Below are 25,000 nucleotides of genomic sequence, written 5' to 3' on the forward strand. Positions count from 1 at the left end.
CACACATTGATGGATTTAAATGTAAAGTGATTGAAATTTGAACTGTTAGCTTTCCCTTTCTTGTTACTTCAAAACTAGTTTGGGCTTTAAACATCAACTTACAGGTATTTATCTTTTCTTACCTGTCAGATAAATAGACTTCCTGAGCCATAGTTCTGTGGTTTGTCTCCCTTAAAAAGAAAAACCTAAGAATCCTACTATTGAATCCACAGATAAAGACTAAACTACCCAGTAGCCCTTTAGGTTGCTCTCATGCATTGACATATCCTTTTTACCCACTCAGATATGAAAAATTAGAAATGTCACTATTGAATACTGAGTTTCTAAAGCAATTACACAGAAAGGTCTTTATCTCAAAATTTGAGCACTGACCAGAAACCAAAATTCAATTTGGTAATTCATGGTAAAAAGATAAAAAACTTTAATACTTATCTAAAAGCTAAACATTTGAATTACTGAAATTTAGACCACAAAAATTATTTCCATGTAAGGATTTTGGTTAGGAAGAGAGGATTATGAGGGATTTTCATTTATTATAATGTATTTTCTGTGCAGTTTGAAATTTATATTACTTTTTAAAACTAAAAAAATTAATTTTTAGTATCTTTGAATTGAAATTTATATTAGTTTTATTAAGACTCATCGAGATTAAATGATCTAATATTTAGAAAAATTATTTATATCATTAGTAAGAAATTAACTTTTATGCTGTGAATGTTTATGCATTTATTTTAATGTAAAATTAGGCATTTATCACAAGACACAGCATGTTTTCAAACAGATTTTCCATTGTTCTTTATGAAGGTGATAGAAAGGTTTCCAGTGAAAATTTTTTACATTAATATCAAGTTTAACTCAGTTTGTATTGTTTTCATGTTTTAAAATACTGGTTCAGGAGTTGCAGACAATTAAAAAATTATTTTCTGTGTCATCAATTTGAAATAGTTGCTAAACTGTAACAAAGAATGAATTAGTTAATTGTAATATTTGAATGTACAACTTATATCTATGCACAATGCTAAAAATCTTTACCATTGCTCTTTACCATTTCAGGGTCGTTACTTTTTTCTCCAGATGGATGTTTTTATAAACCAAAACATAGGTGCATTTTCTTAATTTACTTTTAGGCATTAAGACAAAGTAGAGGTATTATAACCTGACTTGTTTCAAACATCGCTATACTACCTTGAATGACAGTTTACAATTTACAAGTAAGGTGTGGTTAATACAGTCGTTGAAGCAGACATAAGCAAGGGTTTTCCCTTATGCAAGCTTCTGGTCTGTCAGTCACACCTCCCAATGCTTTGTTGCACAGGCATGCCAATTACTAAAACCACATTTAATCATTCTTATACCTAAAGGCTTTTAAAAGACCATGCAACCATGTCAGTGTTTGAAAACCCTAGATTAAAGTTGAAGTCCTCAAGCAGAGACTTCCACTCTACCTAAAAGAGTAGCTTTCTTGCAGTTAATACAATTATTGCAAGAATGATGAAATTTATAATTTAATGTTGAAACTTTGGTTTGAAAAATACTTGCTCTGCCATCTTACAATTGTAGTATTATAACTTTTATACATCCAGAAAATGTTAATATGAATGACATCTTCAGTGGTTACATATTTTATGTATGTTAAGGCATAACAAAACCAACAGCAACAAAAAGCCTATGGTTATGTTGCCTACATCCCTTTACCCTGCACCAAAAAATGGTATCCTTAGTAACTTTTTCTTCTTTATTTATGTATCATCTGCCTGTATTCTATCTTTTATGTGGTAATATGTACATAGTTTTAACTCATGGATTTGGGTGGTAGACATAGGTTTTAAACCAATAAGAACCCTACATCCTACATGTGCTTTAGCATTTTCTGCTTTTAGAAACTTGATACCCATTATAGATTTCAAACCTGTGGGGAACAATGGAAGAGTGAATAAATTTGAACATTTTCAACTGTAATCTGAATGTGAGGTGGTTGGTCACAAGTCTGATTTTGAAAGACAGTAGGAAATTCTTAGTTAAAATTAACAAGGGGGGATTCTTAGTTAACAAGGGGGGAATTAAGAAAATGTTACTTCATGGAAGGAAGAGATTCTGGAGGAAAATTGGTGTTCTCTTAAGTTTATGTCTCTTGATGACTGTTGTCCATTGCTTGGTACTTAGAAAGTTTTCTCTAAGTCTTTTTAGATTTTTAAAGTTCTTCCTAGTTAGTGATTGATGAGGGTTTGTGATGGTACCTAGCTGTATGAAGAAAAAGCAGGTTTGGAAGTCAAAATTACCATAAAGTGATATCAAAATTACCATAAAGTGATAGTACATAAATGAATTATTTATTGGTTATAATGACCCTTTAATGCAGGATTTATGTCTGAGCTTTTCTTCTAGCTACATAGGACCAAATGTGCTCACAGATGACTTTCCCACATCCTCTGTATCTTGAGAAGCTTTTCTGTAAAAGCTGATTAGGGCAGGCATTGGTTGCTATGTGTAGGTATCCACTTATTTTTGGCTCCTAATTGCCTCAGTTAAAACTACCTGAAGAATATGGATGAAAGAAACCTGTGAATGCCATAAAGATGTAAATACCTTTGTTGAGAGATGTGAGGTTGTCCATTCTGGGCTGGATCCTTCCCCATAGGGAATCCCCCACCTGGACAGGCATGCTGCTTTGCCTGAAAAGGTACTCATATGAAGCTGAAAGCTAAGGATAAAAATCTAAGTCTCATCCATATATGATTGCTGTCATTTTCTAATTGTTTTTCTTGTTGAGTTTTCAAATTTTATTATATAGACTTTTTCAGAAGTGTGTTTGCGTAACATTTTCTCCCAATCTATAGCTTGTTTTTTCATCCTTTTGAAGAGGCTCTTTCATGGAGCAAAAATTTTAAATTCTGAACACATCCAATTTATCCGTTATTTGTGATTTTGTGTCATTTCTAAAAACTCTTTCACCAAGCCCTGTGATCCCAAATTTTCCTTCTGATTTATCTTCTAAAGCTTGTATAACTTTATATTTTGTATTTAAGTCTGTAATACACTTTTAGTTAACTTTTATATAAGGCATGAGGTTTAGGATAAGGCACTTTTTTTTTCTTTTGGTCTATTGCTACCCAGTTGTCTCACATCATTTTTTGAAAAGATACCTGGTATCCAATAGCATGTTTTTGCTCCTTTGTTAAAAGTCATTGGACAATTAGTATGGATCTACCTCTGGGTGATAATTTTATTCATTTGTGTCTTTATCCCTCTACTGATACTATAGTATTGATTATGGTAGCTATCTAATAATTTGAAAATTTACCCTTTATGCTTTTTTTATTTTAACTCTTCCATATAAACTTTGGCATGGTCTTGTTTATAACTACCATTAGTCTCATTAAAGTGTACCACTAATTTTGCTGGGATTTTGAAGGAGTTGGGTTAACGTATATAATTTTAGAGAGTACTGATATCTTTACAATGTTATCATGCTATATCCATGAATATTCAATAGCATGTTATTTGCAATGAAGTTTTACTTTCTTTTTAGTATACTTTTAATTTTCTGCTCTCACCTTAGAAAACTTAATAGAACTACTAATAGTTGAGTAAGAGTAGTAAAAAGAGAAACCTGGTTTTTGTCATTCATGTTGACTAGGTGTTTTGTATATTTTCTGTATCAAGTTGGATAAGTCTCCCTCTTTTCCTACTTTATTATGAAAGTGTTTAATTTTGTGAAATGCTTTCTTTAGATTGATATGATGTGATGTGGATTATAATGATTGAGCTTTGGATATTAGTCTTTCATGCCTGGATACAACATTTGATCACAGTGTGTAATTGTCTTTATATATTGCTGGTTTTTTTTTTTTTTTTGCGACTGCTTTGTTAGGGAATTTTTCATTTATATTTATGAGAATTGATATGCAGTTTTCTGTTTGTACTTTTTGCCTGACTTTGATATCAGGATAATGCCAAATTCATAAAATTAAAAACTGTTCCCTTCTCTATTTTCTAGAAAGGATTGTATAAAATTGGTGTTAGTTCTTCTTTAGAAATTTGTAGACATCTCCATTATAGGCTTCTATACCTAGAGTTTTTTTTCCTGGAGTTTACAGTCTTACTGAAAGTGCTTCTGGTCTTTTTTACAAAGAACCAGGCATGTGTTTCACTGTTCTAAACTTTATTTTTGGTTCTTCTCATTATTACATTCCTTCAGGTAACATTACCTTGGGTTTGCCTGACTCTTCCTAGCTTCTTGAGGTAAGAATTGATTGCTTTTCTTTGTTTTACTGAGCTATAAGTCACATATAAAATTTTTTCCACATATGAGACATGACGATTCAGTATTTGCATATAGTGTGAAATAATCATCATTAAATCTATTTACCATAGTTACTAAATTTTCTTTCTTGTGATTTGACTCAAGTTAATGTTTATATAGAAACATAATATTATGCTATCTACCAGAGGGTAGATTATCTCCCCATGATTTATTTCATAACTAGAAGTTTGTGCACTTTGACACTCTTCATCCATTTCTCTGGCCTCTCATCTACAGTCTCTAACAATACCAACCTGTCCTCTGTGTGTCTATAAGATTATTTTTCACTTCTAGATTCTACATATAAGTGACATCATACAGTATTTGTCTTTGATGTCTAGTTTATATTACTTAGAACAATGTTTTTGAAGTCCATCCATCTTGCAAGTGATAGGACTTCATACTTTTTTCTGGCTGAATAATATTCCAGTATAGATACATATAAAACCATCTGTTGACACTTATATACAATTCTTTGTTCATCAATTCAGTTAATTGATGTTTATATTAATGATAAATTCATTTAATTAATCCATTCATCATCAGTGGGTAGATTGTTTCCATATCTTAGCTATTATAAATAATGCTACAGAGAACATGGGACTCATTTATTTTTTTATTCCCTTTGAAAAAATATCCAGAAGCGAAATTACTAGATAATATGGTAGTTCTTTTTAAAAAATGTTAGGCTTTTATACTATTTTCCAAGGTGGCTGCACAAATTTATATTCTCAATAACAGTAGAGAACAGCTCTCTTTTCCCCATGTCCTTGCCCACTGCTAATATTTTTATACTTTAACCAGCATTCTGATAAGTGGTATCTCATTGTGGTTTTGCTTTAGATTTTCATATTCTTTTGTTTCTTGATGTGGGACCAAATTGCTATATACTTTCCTTTTAGTACTACTTTTGTTTGTGTCATATAGGTTCTGGTAGATTGTGTCCTCATTTGCATTTGTCTTGAGGCATTTTAAAATCTCTTCTTTGATATCCTTATTAACCCACAGAATGTACTAATATTTGCCTTGTGAGCTAATATATGTTCTGCTCTGGGAAATGTCTCATCTGCCTTCAAGAACAATTATCTGTTCGGCTTTTAAGGCTACTATGTCATTTATTTCTTGTTTGGCTGACTGACCTTTGATGAATGGTGTTGAAGTCCCCTGCAATCGACGTGCACTTCCCCTGTCAATTTTCAGGTTTGCTAGTAATTACCTTATACATTTTGGTGCCCTTTCATTAGGTACATATATATTGATGAGTATTATATATATCCTCTTGAAGTATTCTTTGCTAACCATTATATAGTTTCCATTTCAGGCTCTACTTTCCTCTTCTAGATGAAGATTTATCAGATATGACTGTTCTTGCCTCCCTTGGGATCCTGTTTGCTTGTAGAATTGTTTTCCAACACTTATAATCTGAGTCTCTGATTATCTTTTGTTGCCTACGTGTGTTTCCTGAGCAGAGCAGAATGTCAGAGTATTTGGTTGGATTAAAAAGCAGAATCTGTCTTTTAATTGATAAGTTCAGGCCTTTTAAATTTAGAAGGTCTGCAGTTCTATTTTGTCATTCTATTTCCTTATTCCATTTATTGTGTGTAGGTGGTCCTCTCTTTGGCTTAGATACTAGAGTTCCTTTTAATATTTCTTGGAGAGTGGATCTGGTTCTCCAAACTCAAGTTTCTCTGTGTCTATAGGCCCCCTTTTCTCCCTTAATCTAAAGGAGAGTCTTGCAAGATATAGAAACTGATAGTGAAGAGTAAGCTTTTGATTTCAGCATTTTGCTCTGTTTGCTTCAGAGAAATTGAAGTTAGCCTGATTGGGATTCTCTTATTCATTATCTGTTTCTCCCCGCTTACCGAATTCAGTGTTCTTTGTCTTGATCTAGATCTCCACCCTGGTGTTTTTTAAAGCTTTTAGCTTTATGGACCTTCTTCAGGTTGGAATATTTTCAATTTCTCTAAATAAATTCTCTGTTCCTGTGTCTCTGTTCTATTTCTAGGACATCCATTTTCTTAGTCCTTGAAGTGTTATTTTTTTGCTTTCTACAGTATTTTCCAACTCCAATCTTTTTACAACCTGCAATTTCATTATATTCTTTTGACTTTGTTTCTCAGGGTATATTTCTGAATTTTATTTCCTTGTATATAGTTCTTCATCATGGCAAGTTTGAATGCTCTGATAGGAAGAACAGATCTTCTATGTGATTGTGTTTTGGAGATTTGCTCTGTTTCTGTGCTGTAGTATTCCCAGAGGACTCATGTGGCTGTTTTTTTGTCTTCCCATACTTGGATTCCAGGGTCATGATATTGTGGGTGGGGCTTCTACTGGGTGTGCTTCACCTCTGCCATGGACCAGTGTTCTTACCAATGGGCCTGGGGGTTGCTTGTAGAGGGGCAGGGCGACAGGGCCTTGGCTGGAGGATTGTACCACTTTTGTGCTCTGAACTGGGAGTCCTGGCTATGCGTTTCTGTCACCTTCTCCATTACAGGCGGGCCTGTGGGTCACTGTTTGTATTTTTAACTGCTACTTTAGTGTGTATCAGGTTATCTTCAAATAGTGAGTGCTTTCTTCCATCCTAGATACCTTTTAAATAGGATACAAAATATAGAGATATGGGAAAAGTGAGTAAATTAAGTATGTGAACAGTAAAAACTTTTGTTCATCAAAATATATTAAAATTCTAAAAAAGGAACCCCAAGAGTTAGAGAAAACATTTACAGTACATATACCCAACAATGAATTGTATCAGGAATACATTAAATCATTTCCAGAAGGGTGATAATTGTCCAGTAGTCCTAAAATACATTAAAAATGTCTAATAAAAATATGCTTGCCTACATGAGTCATCTGGGACATAAAAATCAAATGTGTGATTTAATATCATTGTAAACTCCCCAGAGTGAATAAGATGGTGACAGGGTAGACCAAAGTGACAAGGATTGGGATGAATTGGTGTTTCTGTGTACTGATTAGCAAACTTGTAAATAATTCCTTCAATAGCTACCCTGGAGAAATCTTTGGAAGTGTTTACATTTATCAGTAACAAAAATGAATTGTAGAACATATACTGGAATAATCTAACAATCCTGATATTTCATTTATCATTATGTTTATAAAATAATACCAGACCTCAGTTGTCTCCTGTCAAAAAAAAAAAAACCAAAATTATCCTTATACATAAGTACAGTACAAATAAATATACCTGTTTATAGTTTTAGTTAAAAATGCATGATTCTCTTTCTAGGCTCAGATAAAACTGATATTATTATACATTAGCCATATTTATCATTTAGAAGTATAGGAAGGGGTGATAAGAGACTATGATCTGGATGTATGTACAGGGGTTTATTGCTGAATTAGCTACTTAAAGTGAATACAGTCCTCTAACTGTATATGCTAACAATTACTTTAAGAAATACATAAGAATTTCCCCATCATAGAAACAAAATTCAGTCCTTGAAAAGCAATCTTGTAATCTAATCACAAAAATGTATTTATTGAACTGTACTTTGGGGTAAGAGTTTGTAATGATAGCTAAACAATTGTAAAGGCTTTAGATAATTTTTTGTTACCTATTTTATATAGCATTAAATCAAAATATCCACTGAACAACCCAGCTTTCTTTTGTTCAGGTTAAAATTTCATAATTTCCCATTTAATAAGCAAAGGAACTATTTAACTCAAAGTTCAGCTCATATTAGTAGCACAGCTTGCTATCTTACCACTCAAAGTGTAATAGAAATTGTGTGCAATAGTACTCAAAACTACTTTTCTGTGTCCTGCTATGGTGTAAATACTCACTTTTGACATTGTATCACTGTATGATATAATAGGGTACCAAACGCTATCTTATTTTAATGACAGAATGAGAAAACAAAAAAATGTAAAACAACTCAAAAAATCATTTATGAGCAGTATCAAGAAATATAGAAAATAGTAGTGAATTTGGAGTAGAAACAGATTGGAAACACATTTAAGAGCATGAGATTTAAACAGGAATGGTTTTAAAGTTTGCCTCATACTTTATAGTCTGTATTTATTTATATATATTAAAACTGGTACAGAACTGTATTGTGCATGTGACAATAGCCGCAGAGTTCAGTGCTAGTAAATAATTTTATTTGTAATCAAAATAGGTTTCTTCATAATTCCTCATTTTTAGATTTAGCACAGTAGAGAACATAGGAGTAATGTGTAATGATTTTTCTGTATCATACACATTTGTGAAATATAAAGTATACGTTATGGTATTTATACCATACATAGCATGACACAGAAAAGTAGTTTTGAGTAATATTGCACATCATTTCTGTTATACAGAACTGGGGTACAGGCTAGAGGTTCAGGTGCGGTGAGAGGCTTCACCAGAGACAGAGTGGGGAACAGAACAGGCAGATCCACGAAGTATACTGCTGAGGGGAGCAGTGGGCGGGTCAGGCGGGAATTGAACTCATGAGGAAGTGGCTTTAGATTCTCAGTGCTTTAACCCGCTGCACCACAAGGGAGGGCCCATTTCTGTTATACTTTTGAATGGTAAGATAGCAGGCTGTACTTCTAATGTGAGCTTAACTTTGAGTTAAATAGTTCCTTGCTTATTAAATGGGAAATTAAACAATTTTAAATTGAATGAAAGGAAGCTGGGTTGTTCATTCGGTGGATATTTTGATTGTGTGACTATTAAATGAGGTAATGCACTCTGTTCAACGTATTCACAATATACAGTAAACACTTGATGAATGGTAAGTCATAAGAGCTGGAGTCTGGCTCTAGCTTTTACACTGATCACTATGCTACTTTAAGTAAGTCATCCATTTTTTTCTGAGTTATATCCAAAAAATGGGCATAAGAGCATAATTTCTGTTCATATTAAGTACTTAAGCTGCAAATCTTATAAAAAATGAGTGGTATGATATTTCTAATGGGAGTTTAAGTACCTTGAAAATGGCATTCAAAAATCTTTATAATCAAGAAAGCTATGTTGACTTCAGTATTTCAGACAACATACAAGTAATGAATTTTTTTCTTGTTGAGATTAGTTTCTTTTTCATCACTTTAAGCAGAAAGGCCTTTGGAGTTCACTTTTACTTGATAACATCATCCCTATTATAATTTGTAAAGCTGCATAAATTCTTATGATTTATTGCTACTAACAAGGCTAACCTCTTCTTCAAAATGCAGCTACTACCATAGTTGTGAAATAACATGATGTGCCCAAGATAGCAAATGTTATATCCTGTGATTTCATAATTACAGCAGTAATTGGAACGTGTGTTGTTAGTAATAATCTTAGACAATAATCTTACACTATCTCAGAAAATTTAGGCACTGGAAAGTTAAAATAATTCTGTCCTTCTAAGTTGGCACAGAATAAGGCCCAAATTTCTGGAGAACTCAGTAGTGATGCTATATAGATCTGTACCACCCAATATGGTAACCACTGCTATGTGTGGCTAAGGAATGAATTTAAATGTAAAAACCTAAAATTTACAGTTTAGTACTTGTAAGATTTTTAGGAATGTGGGTACCTAAAATTATTCTTTCAACTGTGTATTTTCTTCTAGATACAGGTAAAGGATTGCCAGTGAAAATTTAAAGCTACTGGACATCACTACTGTACAGGATCAAAGACATGCAACAAATCATAGAATCTACCATTTATTTTAATTCATCCAGTTAAGCTATAGGAAGTGAGAGAATGAATATTCAGTTTTGGTTGTTATTTAATCAGAACATTTGTAGGTTTTTATTTTGATATAGGAAGACTTAGCCTTCCAGATGATCCTTGGAAGGCTATAGAAATCCGCTATAGTATATAACTGGAATATTGCGTTACTAACATTTATATTTCATGAATGTTATACATGTTTGTGGTGGGGCTAAAATAGATCACCTTTAATATAAATTATAGCCTATAGCCTACTATAAGATGATTTGAGCTGGGCATGTAGAACATTTTCTTTGTCTCTGCTGCATAAACAACTATAAATGTATGGTTATATGACCTATTTTGATAAAGCATACATTATTTTAACTTTAGGGACTTATGTATATAACTTATCAATGTTTATTTTTAATCAATAGATACTACCTGGGAGTAAGGGATATTGTGGAAGAATTGCCTTAGAAGTGATATGAATAATGTGAAATTTTTCTTTTTAGAGATTGATTCTATTTTATATCCTTTGACTACAATAAGTGGATTTAACTAAAAATCACTTCTTCCTTTAAGAAATGTTCAAACTGTTCAAATGGTTAGTTAAAACTAGAGCTCAGTTGTCCCAAATACCACCTTAGTATTAAAAATTTTAGCATACTATGCATGAATCTATTTGTCCATTCCCACTTGGACAAATATTTTGCTATATTTTTGTACTAGCCAATTATGTATATGATTGTTTATGGTCTCACTAACTACTTAATAGTACATACCAATCCTCAAGTGAAATGCTTAGAGAAAACAAATAATTCTGTATTTTATAAACACAATCTACTATTTTAGTAAGCAGAGAAAAATTAGGTTAAAATCCAAATACTTTAATTTGTACCTTTCTCCACAGGAAAAGACTATTATCTTCTGCTAAGTAATTGTATCAGTTTTGAAAAAACGACACCTTGTTTCATAATAGTCATCTACTATTTCAGAATTCAAAGATATGTTAAGTAATATTTAAGGAGAAAGTTCAAATAACTAATTTAGAAAAACTGGATAATTTGAATTAGCATAACTTATTATGTCACATTCTGTGATTGATACTGTATTGTCACAAAGAAAGGGACAAATCATGCATTCTTAGGAATTTTACTGAAAACTATAAATCTCTTTTAAGTTACCTATGCAAGACTGTATTACTTGTATAGATCTCTGTAGCTAGGCAAGCCAGTTAGTCTTTGATGTTCTGATAATTATGAAGAGTTTAGGATTATGTCTTTAGGCAAAGATGCCTCCAGGTAGGAAGGTATAGATCAAACTGACATCATGACACAATAAAGAAGAAGCCAAAAAGTAGGTTGGTGTGAACATACCTCCTAAGTCAAACAAGTAATATAATGTAGCCTCTCAAGTACAATGTAGGTAAACAGTTAACCACAGCTTTAAATTGTTTATAGGATGAAAGATAAAGGTATATACCTTAATCTAAGTATCATCTACTGGGTCTATATATGTTTAGGAAGAAGGTAACATTAAAATCAGGTTATTTGAATAAATTTTAATGGTATGGAGTTATGTCATAAATTATACCAATTAAGTTAACTGTATGCCCTGTTAAAAAGAGGCAAATAATAGATATCTTTATCATCTTTATTTTATATTGTATTATCTAACGTTCTCCATTAAGCACCAATAAACTTTTTATCAAAATTCCAAAATGTATTTTAAAAGTATAGTATGTACATGAGCATAGGCTGTGTACACATTAGCATATTAAGTGGAATTGGGAATTATTTTGAATAGGGTTTAATTTTTTCCCTATTTATCTGCATGTGAGGATTATTTAAAGGGAGTCATTTTACCTTATAAATTTTCTTCTAAATACCATTCAAACTTCATTGCAGGCAATGAACTGCTAGCAGTCTCTTCCTCGCTGCCATATAAAAGAGCATGTCTTTTCCTCATTGTAGGAAGGGATATAAATTTTCAATAAAGCAGATGAAGTCTATATCCTAGAGATGGCTAAGCAACACAACAGGAGGAGCCTGATAATCTGACACCAGAACTAGAACACCTGCCAGGATTATTATAAAATTCTTTTTTATATAAATTAATTGTGGATGTTTATAGATGCCTACATAATATATTTATTGGCATTATACCACCACTAGTACACCATCAATGTAGCTCTTTTAACCCTGGCCAAAGATGATTTTGCAAATATATGTGACATACTTTGCAACTTGCACAGTACAGTTTGTATCTGATTTACAAATGTGCCATTTATAGTATAAATTCCAGATTTAACAAACAATGCTAAAACTTAAACAAGCAGCTATTAAATTCAGTATAATCAATTCATGTGACATCTTACTACACAAGAAATTGTCATTACTTAATATAGTTAAACTAGTTAATTTGATAAGACTATCAACTCTTGTAAACAATAGTGTAAACTGAAGCTCCAAGAAGTTAAATAATTTACCCAGCAGTCTGGCACCATATTTTTAACATCTCTGATACTTAAGAGTTTTGTCTTTTGTAATCCCTCTAACATGTTATTTTTACTACCTTTATGTGGAGGTGAGTTTAGGTTGGTTGCAAAGAACAAACTATACTCACCTCCTCCTGTGGACATAGCAAATCTACAACTGAATATGGATTGGTGTACTCATATTAGAACTAAAAACCACATGAACTAAACAAAGAGTAAAGAGTATTCAGATAGACAGGAGAGAGACGCACTTGCCACGGAAGGACTCCCACTCTGAGGAGAGCAAGATTTCTGCAGTGTGTAACATCTCCTTGAAAAAATGTTGGACCCAGCACACCAGCCCTTCTATCAAAGCGATAAAACCCTGATTTGAGGGTAAAGAGGGAAATTCTGATGGGAAAGAAAACTTAGAATAAGAACCAGTTGTTAAATGCCTGCATATAAGTCCTGAAAGGCACCACTAACTGCACACTCTGTTTGCTTAGAGCCTGAACCAGTATGGGAGCCAGGCACCCAGAAACCCTACCTACAGTACCTTCATTTGCTCTGAAAGAAAACGAAGAGATGGAATAACACAGAGAGTAACCCCAGACCTTGCAATCTCCCATGAGATTCTGCCAGTCACATGCCCAGGTAGATGAGGCTCTGGATCTATAGCGAGGAGGTGTCAGAACATCCTCAAGCCCTGAGTGACCCCACCGGCAGCCCACTAAGACCCTGAACCTGTGCCAGAAAAGGTACAGCTTCTGGGCCTCAAAGCAAATAATGGAGAGAAGGAAAAACCAAACAAATGGCCACATAAGTCCACAGGGGAATAATAACACAACACAAATAGAGAACACACCCCCAGAAGCCAAATTCAAAGACATGGATGATAGATTCTTCCTATAGATACAGAGTTTAAAATCACCATGAGAAAGAAATTTAAAGAAATGGAAGAAGACTAGAAAATTCAGAAAAACAAATCAATATCCTTATAAATAAAATCAACAAATAGAAGACAGAAAATGAAGCCTTCAGAAAGGTAACAGTGGAGATTCAGGATATAAAAAGGAAATACAAGAGATGAAAAATTCAGAATTTATAGAATAGACCAAATGGAAGAATGTCAGTGCACTTTAAGATGTGAATAATCAGAGAATGCAAGTAGAAACAGACAAACATAGTAAAAGAAAAAAAAAAAACCTCAGAATTATCCAACTGTATAAGGAAAGGCAACATAACAATAATGGGAATACCAGAGGGGGAAGAGAGACAGCGAGCGAGCAAAAGGAACAAAAAATGTATTTAAAGAAAAAAATGGGGAAACATCTTTAACCTAGACAAAGTAATACTGTACTAAAAGAAATTAAACATTTTTTGTTTAGGGTTACCTAAACAAAATAACTGCATCAAGACATAGTAGTGAAGCTTCCTAGAATTCAAGACTGAAGAAAGAACAGTGAAGCTGGCAAAAAGGGAGAAGCAGATAACAGATAAAGGTATCCCGATCAGGCTAACATCACACTTCTATGAAGAAACATTACAGGTAAGGAGTGAACTGAGTGATTTGATCCAAATAATTTATAAAGATAAAAACTACCAGCCATGAATACTCTTATCTTTTGAGGCTCTCCTTCAGATATGAAGTAGAAATAAAGGCCTTTTTAACACAAGAAATTCAAGAGTTTGCAAATATTAGACCACTCTCCAAGAAATATTGAAAGGCGCACATGCATCTAAACTGAAGAAATATACACAATAATAGGCTGAACCCTAAAAATTAAGAACAAAATAGCAGCAACAGACTTTCATATTTCAATAATCATTCTAAATCTACATGGACTAAATTCGCCAATTAAAAGACAGAGTGTCTGATTCGACCAGGAAACTGAATCTGACCTCCAAAGAGACATATCCAGTTCCAAAGACAAAACTATACTTGACCTAACAGACTGCAAAGCAAGCAATCCTACAAGGAGACCAAAAAGAAAGCAGAGAGCCTATACTTACATCAGCCAAAATAGACTTCCAGTTAAAAAGAGTAAAAAAGAGACAGGAAAGGACACAATGTAATGATTAAGGCAGTAATACATCAGGAAGACAGTAACATTCACCATCATGTATACAGCAAATGAAGTGAAAATACATTAGGCTACTATTATCAACTCTGAAAAAAGATGTGTGGAAAAGATGTGTAGCAGGGAACTTCAGCACTGAAAGTTCACTTTCACCAATGGACAGATAAACTAGGTAGAAAATAATGAGGGACACAGTAGCTTTAAACAAAGAATTAGACTGCATGATGTATTAAACATGGCACTGCAACTGAAAAAATAGGATACAAACTCAGGTGTACGTGGGAAATTTTTCTGAGTAGACCACATTCTGGTTCATAAAACAAGTGTCAACAAATTCATGAAAATTGAAATCATACCTAGCATCTCCTCAGACCATAAAGGTATCAAACTAGAAATCAATTCTTAAAACGGGAACAGAGAAAGAACCTTGAAGAGAAGAAAACCCTGAGTTGGGAATCATGGTGGCCAAACCAAGCTTGTCTACTTTTATGGTAGGGGCAGGATGGAGTTGATCCACTGGCTGCTGCCAGCAGCTGGAGTTGAGTTTGAAGAACAATTTTTTGAAAAAAGAGAATATGAGAAGTTGCAGAAGGATGGATGCCTGCTCGTTGGCCAACTGCCTGTGGTTGAGATGGATGGAATAGTGCTGATACAGATGAGGACCATCCTCAGCTGCCTTGCTGCCAAGTACAACTTTTATGGAAAGGACTTAAAGGAGAAAGTCAGGATCGATATGTACGTGGACAGGATCCTTGATCTCATGTTGATGATCCCTGTAGCTACATTCAAGACCACAAAGGAAAAAGAAGAGAGCCTTGCTTTAGTTGTGAAGAAAGCTAGAACCTGTTATTTCTCAGTCTTTGAAAAGATTTTGAACAATCATGGACAAGATTTTCTTGTTAGTAACAAATTCAGTTGGGCTGATATACAACTGTTAGAAGCTATTTTAATGGTGGAAGAAGTTGATGCTTCTGTTCTTTCTGAGTTCTCTCTGCTAAAGGCATTAAAGCAAGGATCAGCAAAATACTCCTACAGTTAAGGCCTTCCTGCAGCCTGGAAGTCAGAGGAAGATGCCCCCAGATAGCCACTACATAGAAGTTGCCAGGGATGTCCTGCAATTGTAATGGCATCAAGTATCACAATGGCAACAGCATTGACCCCCCACAGCAGCACCAGCTGTCAAAGTCAACTGTAGATTCTACAGAACAGAACAAAACAAAGTTACTCATTAAAAGCAATCTGAGACCATTAAAAAAACAAAAACAGGGAAATTCTCAGAAATGATAATGAAGACAACTTAGCCAAGTTCATAGAATGCAGCAAAAGCATCACTAGGTGGGAATTATACAGCAATATAGTCCCACATCAAGAAATTGAGATCAAAGAAAAGGTTGTTTCTCTTATCTTGAGGAGTTAGAAAAAGAACAACTACAAAAGATCTGAAATAATAAAACCAAACCAGAAATGAAGAAGAAATAAGTCCAAGAAACCAAAAGTCGGTTCTTAAGTAAAACAGGCGAACTTAGCAGGGCTCACTAAGAGGGAGAAATCTGAAATCAGATAAAAAATAAATAAATAAGGTAAGTGACGATATGGCAAATATTTAGAGATAGTAAGAGATTACTATGCACATTTATTTATACAATAACAAATTCTTAAAATTACTCAATCATCTGAGACTGAATAAACCAGTCACAAACAAGGAAACTGAAACAGTAATCACAACTTTCCCCAAAAAAACAAAGGTCCTGGACAAGAGGGATTCACAAGTAATTTTACACAACCTTCAAAGACGAATTAATACCTATCCTTCTTACACTTTCAAAATATTGTGAGTGAACACTTCTAAACACATTTTGAGACCAATTTTAATTTCATACTAAAACTAAAGAAAACACACACATACCCAAAGTATATACCAATTTCCCTACTTAACAAATGCAAATATCCTTAATTAAAATCCTAGCAAACTGAATCCTACAATATACTTAAAAGATTCAACATCATGACTAAGTGGAATTCATACCAGAGAAAAATGTGGTTCAACATCTGAAAATCAATCAACATAATTCATCACATCAACAAAAAGACAAAAATACTAACACATCAATAACACCAACATTTGGTAAGATTCAACAATATCATACCTTAACATAGTAAAAGCCATTTACAACAAATCTATGGCTAAACATCATTCTCAGTGCTAAAAAACAAATTTTTTTGACTAAGATCTGGTATCATACAAGGCTGTCTACGCTCACCACCCCTGTTCAACAGGGTATTGGAAATCCTAGCTAAAGTAAGTAGACGAGAAGATATAAAAGGAAAAGAAGTAAAACCATCATTATTTTCAGATTGCATGATATAAGAGCCCTCAAAACTCCATGGAATAACTTAGCACAGTGGTAGGATATAAAATCAATACACAAAATCAGTTTCATTTCTGTATACAATAAGATGAAAGAGGAGAAAACCTAACAAAGAAGGTAAAAGATCTATACAAAGAAAACTCTAATAAGACACTGTTAAAAGAAATTGAAGACACAAAGAAATGGGAAAATATTTCTTGTTCATGGATTAGGAGAATCAACATTCTCAAAATGGCCATTCTATACAAAGCAGTACATAGGTTCAGTGCAATCCCAATAAAAATGTCAACAACACTCTTCAAGGAACTGGAACAAACTACTGAAAATCATATGGAATAACAAAAAAATGGAATAGCCAAAGGAATCCTGACAAGAAAGCATGAAAAGTATCATGACTTCCAATATTGTAAATCATTAAAAGTGTCTGGTGCTTGAACAAAAACAGAAATACAAACAAATGTAATAGAACTGAGAGCCTAGAAATAAACTGACACATATATAGACAGGTGAGAAAAGAACATACACTGGAGCAAAGATAGCCCATATTTAGTAAACAGTGTTGGGAAAACTGGATAGCTGAATGTGAAAGAAGGAAGAGCAGCTTCTCATATCACCCCCAAAAGTCAATTCAAAATGGAGAAGAGACTTTAATGTAAGACCTGAACCATGAAATGCATACAAGAAAACAGGCAAAACACTTCATGACCTTAAAAGATTCAGTGATTTCTTTGCAGATTTGTCCCCAACAGCAAGGAAAACTAAAAAGAATACAAACAACTGGGACTCTCTCAAACTAAAAAGAAACTCAGACACCCTACTAACTGGGAGAAATTATTTTCACATCATACTATCTGACAAGGGACTAATGTGGAATATCTACAAAATAACCCAACCCAGCCAAAAAAAAAAGGAGGTGGGTAGAAGGGGCTAAATAGGCACTTCTTCAAAGATAACCAATAGGCACATCAGTTATATAAAAATGTTCATCAGTTATTGTCAGGAAAATGCCAAACAAAACCACAGTGTGATACCCCTTGTACCTGCAAGAATGGCTCATATCAAAAAGACCAAAACAGTAAGCACTGGCAATAATGTGGAAAAAGGGAACCCTTCTACACTGTCGTGGGAATATAAGGTGGTTCCAGCTCCTATGGAAAGCCATGTGGAGGTTTCTCAATAGATTAAAAATGGATCTGCCATACAACCCAGTAATTGCAGTCATAGATATCTAACCCCCAAACTGAAAAATATTAATTTGAAAGGAAATTACAACTACATGATTATTGTAGCACTATTTACAATAGCCAAACTATAAAAACAATTTGTTTCCCCAAACAGATAATGGATCTAGAAGATGTGGTATAATATCCACAATGGAATGTTACTTAGTGATTGAAAAAGATAAACTCATGCCATTTGTGGCAACATGGGTAGAACTGGAAGGGATTATGTTAAATAAAGTCAAGGAGAAAGACAAAAAGTGGATAGTCTCACTGACATGTGGGAGATAGAGGAAACCAAACAGTTACATAGAGATAAGGTTAAAAACTGACTCCCAAAAGCTGGCATAGAATCTAGGCATTCAGAGGGGGAGTTTGTGAGGGGTGGGTGCAATGGACTATGGAGTTTTGGTGGTGGGTGCTATGGTAATTACACCTGAAATGGAGGTGATTCTATACTTCCAAAATACGAACTCAAAGTAAACCAATGTTACCTCAATAAAATATTAAAGATAAGTGGGGTCTCTATAGACTCAATCACCCCTGGGACCCAGTGCACTAACACTGGTCTACATAGTTACAAATCTAAAAGTAAATGAAACCCATATACTGCTTTTACAATTTCTGCCAGAGACGCAGGAAACTGTAGGGATGACTCCCAAATTGGAATCACTTCTAGGTACCATTTTGGAATCCACCACCATATACCAGACCCTGTGGGTAAACCCCTGATGAGAGCTCCAATTACTCCTGCAAAGTTGTCCAAGCTGGCAGAGAGCAAAGTGATAGCAATTGAAAAGACCCATCCTGGGTAAATGAACAGACACTTGTCTCTGATAGCCTTTTCCTATCTCAATATCTATTTGAGGTACTTGGCCTAGGCCAAGCCCAACTGATATGTCATAGGTAGCTCTGCCACTGTGTTGCCCTAGGTGAGGAGGCAGGTCAGAACAGCCCTCAAAGGAGACAACTTGAGTGTCCAGAAACCAGGGGGAACTGTGCTCCTGGGCTCCATAACATCATACCAAACCTTCATGACTAGGTTAGGTCGTATAGTTTCCTAAAACACACGAACACCACAGAAAGTCAAGAAAAATGTGCAAACAGTAGAAAATGCCCTAAACATAAGAGCTAGACAAAGACTCTGGAAAAGACCATAAAGGAATGGAGCTAAGTGAGATATTAACCAATCATAGGAAAATATGAATGAACTAGAAAATTGAGGAAAGATTCAAATAGAAGTCAGAGAGCTAAAGAATACAGTGACAGAACTTAAAAATTAATAGAGGCAATCCAACAGTAGACTGGAAACAAAGGAGTAAACAAGTGAGCTGGTAGGTAAAGCAATACAACTCAAAATATCGAAAATTATTCAGAGTATGAAAGGAAGAAATCTAAAAAGTGAAGGCACTCTAAGACATCTCAGACAACAGTAAGAAGATGTGGTATAATGTACACAATGGAATGTCTCCTCTTTATTAGCATTATAGGGGTGCCAGAGGAAGAAAGGGCCAGAGAAAAGTATTAGAGGAAATAATGACCAAAAACTTCTACAAAGAAGGCAGGATTTCAGAGACCTCCAAATAAAAGAAACCTGAGACCTCCATCTAGACATAATTAAAATGGTAAATATTAATGATAAAGAGAGGATTTTAAACACTGAAGGAAAAAAAAACAGTGTATCACAAAATAAGGGAAACCCCATAAAGCTACCAATAGATTTCTGAACAGAAACTTTATAGGCCACAACAAAATGGGATGACAAAATCAAATGCTGAAAGGAAGAAAGTTTGAACCAAAAATTCTACAGCTGGTGTCAAGACTATAATTAGTTTTGAAGACGAAATCAAGAACTTTCTTAGACAAGCTAAAGGAATTCAACCCAAAAATAACACTCAAGAAAATATTAAAGGGGCTTCCCTAAATTGAAAAGACAATAAATTAAAACATGAGAAAAATGTTTTTGGTGGGAAATATAAATTCATAGTAAAAGTAGTAGAACAATAATTTATAAAACAAGAATGATACTAAAGTAGTAGAACAATAACTTATAAAACAAGAATGATACTAAAGAGACAAGAATACTAAAATGAACTGAAGCTACAATTAAGGAAATAACTGAGCTGCTGAAAGTCATGACACATTTTTGCTTGAAAAACTTTCAAAAATATATTATGACTTTTTCAACAACCCAATTTATAGAATAAAAAAAGAAAGTGGGACATTAGGGCTCTCCCTGGTGGCACAACAGGTTAAAGCCAGCACTGCAAGCCCCCCCACAGCCTCTTCAGTGCAAGTTCGATCCCTAGCCCCGGAGGTGACACACATGGCACAACAGAATTCTCCTGACCTGCCCACTGCTCCCCTCAGCAGTGTACATTGTCTGTCTGCTGTATGTTCTGCTCCCCACTCTACCTCAGTGAATCCTCTCACCACCCCTGCACCTCTGGCCTGTACCCCAGTTCTGTATGCATAAATAAATAAATCTTAAAAAAGTGAGGCCCTCCCTGGTGGTGCAGCAGGTTAAAGCGCAGCACTAAGAAGCTAAAGCCACTTCCGCATGAGTTCGATCCCCTCCTGCCCCGGAGGAGATCCACATGGCGAGGCAGACCTCTCCTGACCCGCCCGCTGCTCCCCTTAGCAGTGTACTTCGTTGATCTGCCTGTTCTGCTCCCCACTCTGTCTCTGGTGAATCCTCTCACCCTCCACATCTCTGGCCTGTACCCCAGCTCTATATGAATAAATAAACCTAAAAAAAAAAAAAAGGGAGAGAGACATTAATATAAAAAATTAGGAGGGAATAAAAATTTGGATTAGCTATGTGTTCAGATGTAAGTAAAAATCGTCTCAAAAAGGAACAATATATACATCAAATGTTACAGCTGAACCTTACAATAACCATAAAGCAAAAATGTATGGTAAAAACAACATTGAAGAGAAGTAAAACAGTCTTTATGTGCAGGCAATATTAATTTACCTGGAAAACCCTAAAAACTCCATAGAGAAACTAATCAAAACAATCAACCAGTTTAGTAAGGTAGCAGAATATAAAATCAACACACAAAAAAGTCAGAGGCCTTCCCATACATGAATAACCAATCAGAAGAAGCAGAAATAAAAAAATAAAATCCCCTTTTCAATTCAAACAAAAAGAATTAAATACGTGGGAATCAACGTAACAAAAGAGGCAAAAGACCTATTCAAAAAGAACTACAAAATACTGTTAAAAGAAATTCAAGAAGACACCAAAAATGGAAAGACATCTTCTGCTCATGGATTAGGAAAATTAACATCATCAAAATGGCCATCCTATCAAAAGCAATATACAGATTTAACACTGTCCCACTAAAAGTCTCAATGACATTCTTCAAATAGAACAAATATTGATGAGATTCATATGGAACAACAGAAGACCTCGAATAGCCAAAACTTTCAAGAGAGAATGGAGGCATCACAATCCTAAATTTAAAGGTATCCTACAAAGCCATAATAATCAAAACTGCATGGTACTGGAACAAGAGCAGATACACAGACCAGTGGATTCAAATACAAAATCCAGATATAAATCCAAAGGTTTATGTGCAACTAAGACAAAGGAGCAAAGAAGATACAATGGAACAAAGAAAGTTTGTTCAACAAATGGTGTTGGGAAAACTGGGAAGCTACATGCAAAAAAATGAAATTAGATCACTACCTCGCACCATGCACAAAAACCAACTGAAAGTGAATTAAAGACCTAGATATAAGACCTGAAACCATAAAATACCTGGAAGCGAAGATGGGCAAAACACTACATGACATACACTTCAGTAAAATCTTTAAAGATACAGCACCCAGTACAATGATAGTGAAGGGAAGGATAAACAGATGGGACTACCTCAAGTTAAAGAGCTTCTGTATAGTAAAAGAGAAATTACAGAAAACAAACACAGACATCCCACTAATTGGGAAAAGTTTTTTCGCACACAAACTAGCAATAAAGGATTGATCACAAAGATATACAAAGAACTGATGAAACTCAACAAAAATAACTACATCAAAAAATGGGCAGAAGAGCTAAAAAGACACCTCTGCAAAGAGGAAATGCAGATGGCCAACAAGCATATGAAAAAATGTTCAACATCACTTGTAATAAGGGAGACACAAATTAAAACCACCCCAGTGAGAATGGCACATCTTCAAACAATGAACAACAACAAATGTTGGTGAGGATGTGGAGAAAAAGGAACTCTTCTGCACTGCTGGTGGGAATGCAAACTAGTACACCCACTAGGGAAAACTCTATGGAGGATTCTCAAACTGCTAAAAATGGAGTTTCCATAGGACCCAGCAATCCCACTCCTAGGTATCTACCCAAAGACACAAAAACACTGATTCAAAAAGACACCTGTACCCCCATGTTTATTGCTGCTTTATTTACAATAGGAAAGACATGGAATCAACCCAAATGCCTAAAAGTCGATGACTGGATTAAAAAGATGTGATACATATACATAATGGAATATTACTCAGCAATCAAAAAAGATAAACTCATGCCTTTTGCAGCAATGTGGATGGAGCTAGAAGGGATCATGCTTAGTGAAAATAACCCAGAAAGAAAAGGAAAAATACTGGATGGTTTCACTCATAGCAGAAGCATAAAGGACCAGCAGGGGAAAATGATAATAATGAACAACTGTAAACCATAGACATTTTATGGGGGTGGAGTTGGGAATGGGATAAAAAATGGGGTGTGTGTGAAGTGCACTGGATTATGGTGATGGCACACGGGTGATTCGGTGATGGGAAGTCCATGGGGATTACAACTGAGGTGGGAAAAGGCACAAAATGATGTAAAAATAAATTATTGTAATTAACAACAACACTGAAGAAAACTATCATATTTCAAGAGAACAGAAAACAGAAAGAAAGGAACAGAAAAGAACTATAAAAGCAAGAACGATATATGGTATTACTGCCATATATGCTATCTTAGTAGGAAGGGCAGGGTATAGGACAAGTAAATTTCTGTAAAAATTACTATGAATTAACCTCCTACTGTGTTTTCCTAAATGGCAAGAGGAATGGAGATGGAGGACATTTATATTCCCATCATGTAACAACATAATTCCTATTAACATGGTTTAGTTTCTCATTTAGTTAAAAGGGACTTTCCATAACATAAAAATTGTGTGTACCTCAGAGTTGTGGTAAGAATTTAATGTGTTAATATTTGTAACTTAAGTTAGAGCTTGATCTATAGAAAGCATTCATTAAAAAGCTATTATTGTTTTTAGAATGCATGTAAATATCCTTTACAAGTAACAAGACAGAGTGATAGTTCATCTATAGTTATATTTGTTACCCATTAGAAATGGTGCTTTGAAAGTGATCTATAACTCAGTTAGGTTCCACCTATTTGAAACTCTTTGAGTGTTGGGGGGAAAAGAGTGGAATCATCTTTGTGGTATCAAATCAACTTTCTAATCAGATTTAGAGCAACCCTAACAGTATGGCATTAAAGATCTTTTTCTAACTCGGTGATGTTAGAAAGAAGCTTTTAGTGCCTTGTTTCAAACAGTATTACAAAAACAAAGCACAGGGTGGTCTATCACTGGAAAGACTTGTAATATTTTTCAAGCAACTTACAAAGTGGAAATTTTATTAAAATTTCTTTGTTTCATAGGTATTCCACAAAGAAATGAACTGTTATAATTCTGAAGGTTCTTTGTCTAAACTAGGAATTAGGAAATACTAGGAAGAAAAGGATTGGAATATCTAGAGACCAATTTTTCCAGGATTACTCACATTCAGAAAACTGAGTTTGGAAGGACAAGTTTTTAAAATACCAATTTTATATTAAAAAGTTTTAAATAGACCTTCAGGTTCAATTTAAGCTTCTGATTTATCTTCCTTGGAAGGCTATACTATAAATGGCTCTAGTCACTTATAAATTAAAACAAACTACCTATCACATTTAAGATTCCATCTGAAATACTTTGCTATAGGAGAGAATTCTTTTGAGATATGACATGTCTATATATATGCATTACATGAGTTCCTCTGTTGGTTTTTAATTTTAATACCAACACTGAGGATAAACAAATTTCCCCAAAATCTTACAGAAAAGAATGTTCATTTTTTACTTTTTACTAAGTGCTGGTTAATCAGTGAGTATCAATTTTCATATCACACTATTTATGTAGGCTCAATTCTTATTTTTAAAAAGACATTGTCTTTACAAACAATTCAAATTAAGCAACTGTGCCCTACAAACACAACTAGAAATGATACTGAAGGAGTATTGATTAAAACAAAAAAGCACTTTAAAAAACCCAGCTTACCAGCTCCAGAGATGATTGATTCTGCATCAATGTCACCAGCTCTTTTTCTGGCCACTTCAGCTAGTGCCAATTCACCCTTATCTAGCGCAAGGTAATGGATATCCTTTGGAAATAAAGCAAAATAAAAGATTAATCCAAAATGAATCTTGGTCAATTTACAAAGGAGAATTTGAAAGAAAGAAACTTATTGTTCAGATTACAACAGACATGGCTGATATTTTGTGTTTTTATTTTCTCAGTTTTGTTATCCTCAAATTGGAGATCATACAACTAATGGACCTAAATAAATTTTATTCCATCTTTAGAGGAAATTAAGATTTTTAATCAACTGTTTGACATACTCAGCTTTCTTAGAGAATAAAAACACTTTTCTGTAGCGAGATTTTAGTATTTGAGAAGCTTTTGCATAAATCTATTGTATCTTATATTATGCTAAATATTTTAGAAGGAATATGTGACAGATTTGCCTGATATTTATGTGCCAGGCACATATTATTTTATTTATTTATTTATTTATTTTTTTATTAAAAAGTTTATTTTTACATCATTTTTCACATTTTTTTTCATCTCAATTG

At 34.1% G+C, this 25,000-nt stretch overlaps 1 protein-coding gene across 2 annotated transcripts in view; it reads right to left on the reverse strand.

Annotated features, from left to right (window-relative positions):
- Positions 1–6,485: 6,485 nt before the first annotated feature.
- Positions 6,486–25,000, reverse strand: part of WDPCP (WD repeat containing planar cell polarity effector) — a 198,667-nt gene continuing 180,152 nt past the window's right edge. For both annotated transcript variants that reach the window (XM_012731442.1, XM_012731441.1), the window contains exons 14-15: positions 24,426–24,528; positions 6,486–6,892 (exon numbers count right to left, since the gene is read on the reverse strand). In XM_012731442.1, the coding sequence (XP_012586896.1) occupies positions 6,885–6,892; positions 24,426–24,528 (111 nt within the window). In that variant the 3' untranslated portion in view covers positions 6,486–6,884. The remainder of the gene's footprint in view (positions 6,893–24,425; positions 24,529–25,000) is intronic.

The sequence above is a fragment of the Condylura cristata genome, unplaced genomic scaffold, assembly GCF_000260355.1.
Source record: "Condylura cristata isolate star-nosed mole 26May11 unplaced genomic scaffold, ConCri1.0 scaffold00031, whole genome shotgun sequence".
Lineage (NCBI taxonomy): Eukaryota > Metazoa > Chordata > Mammalia > Eulipotyphla > Talpidae > Condylura > Condylura cristata.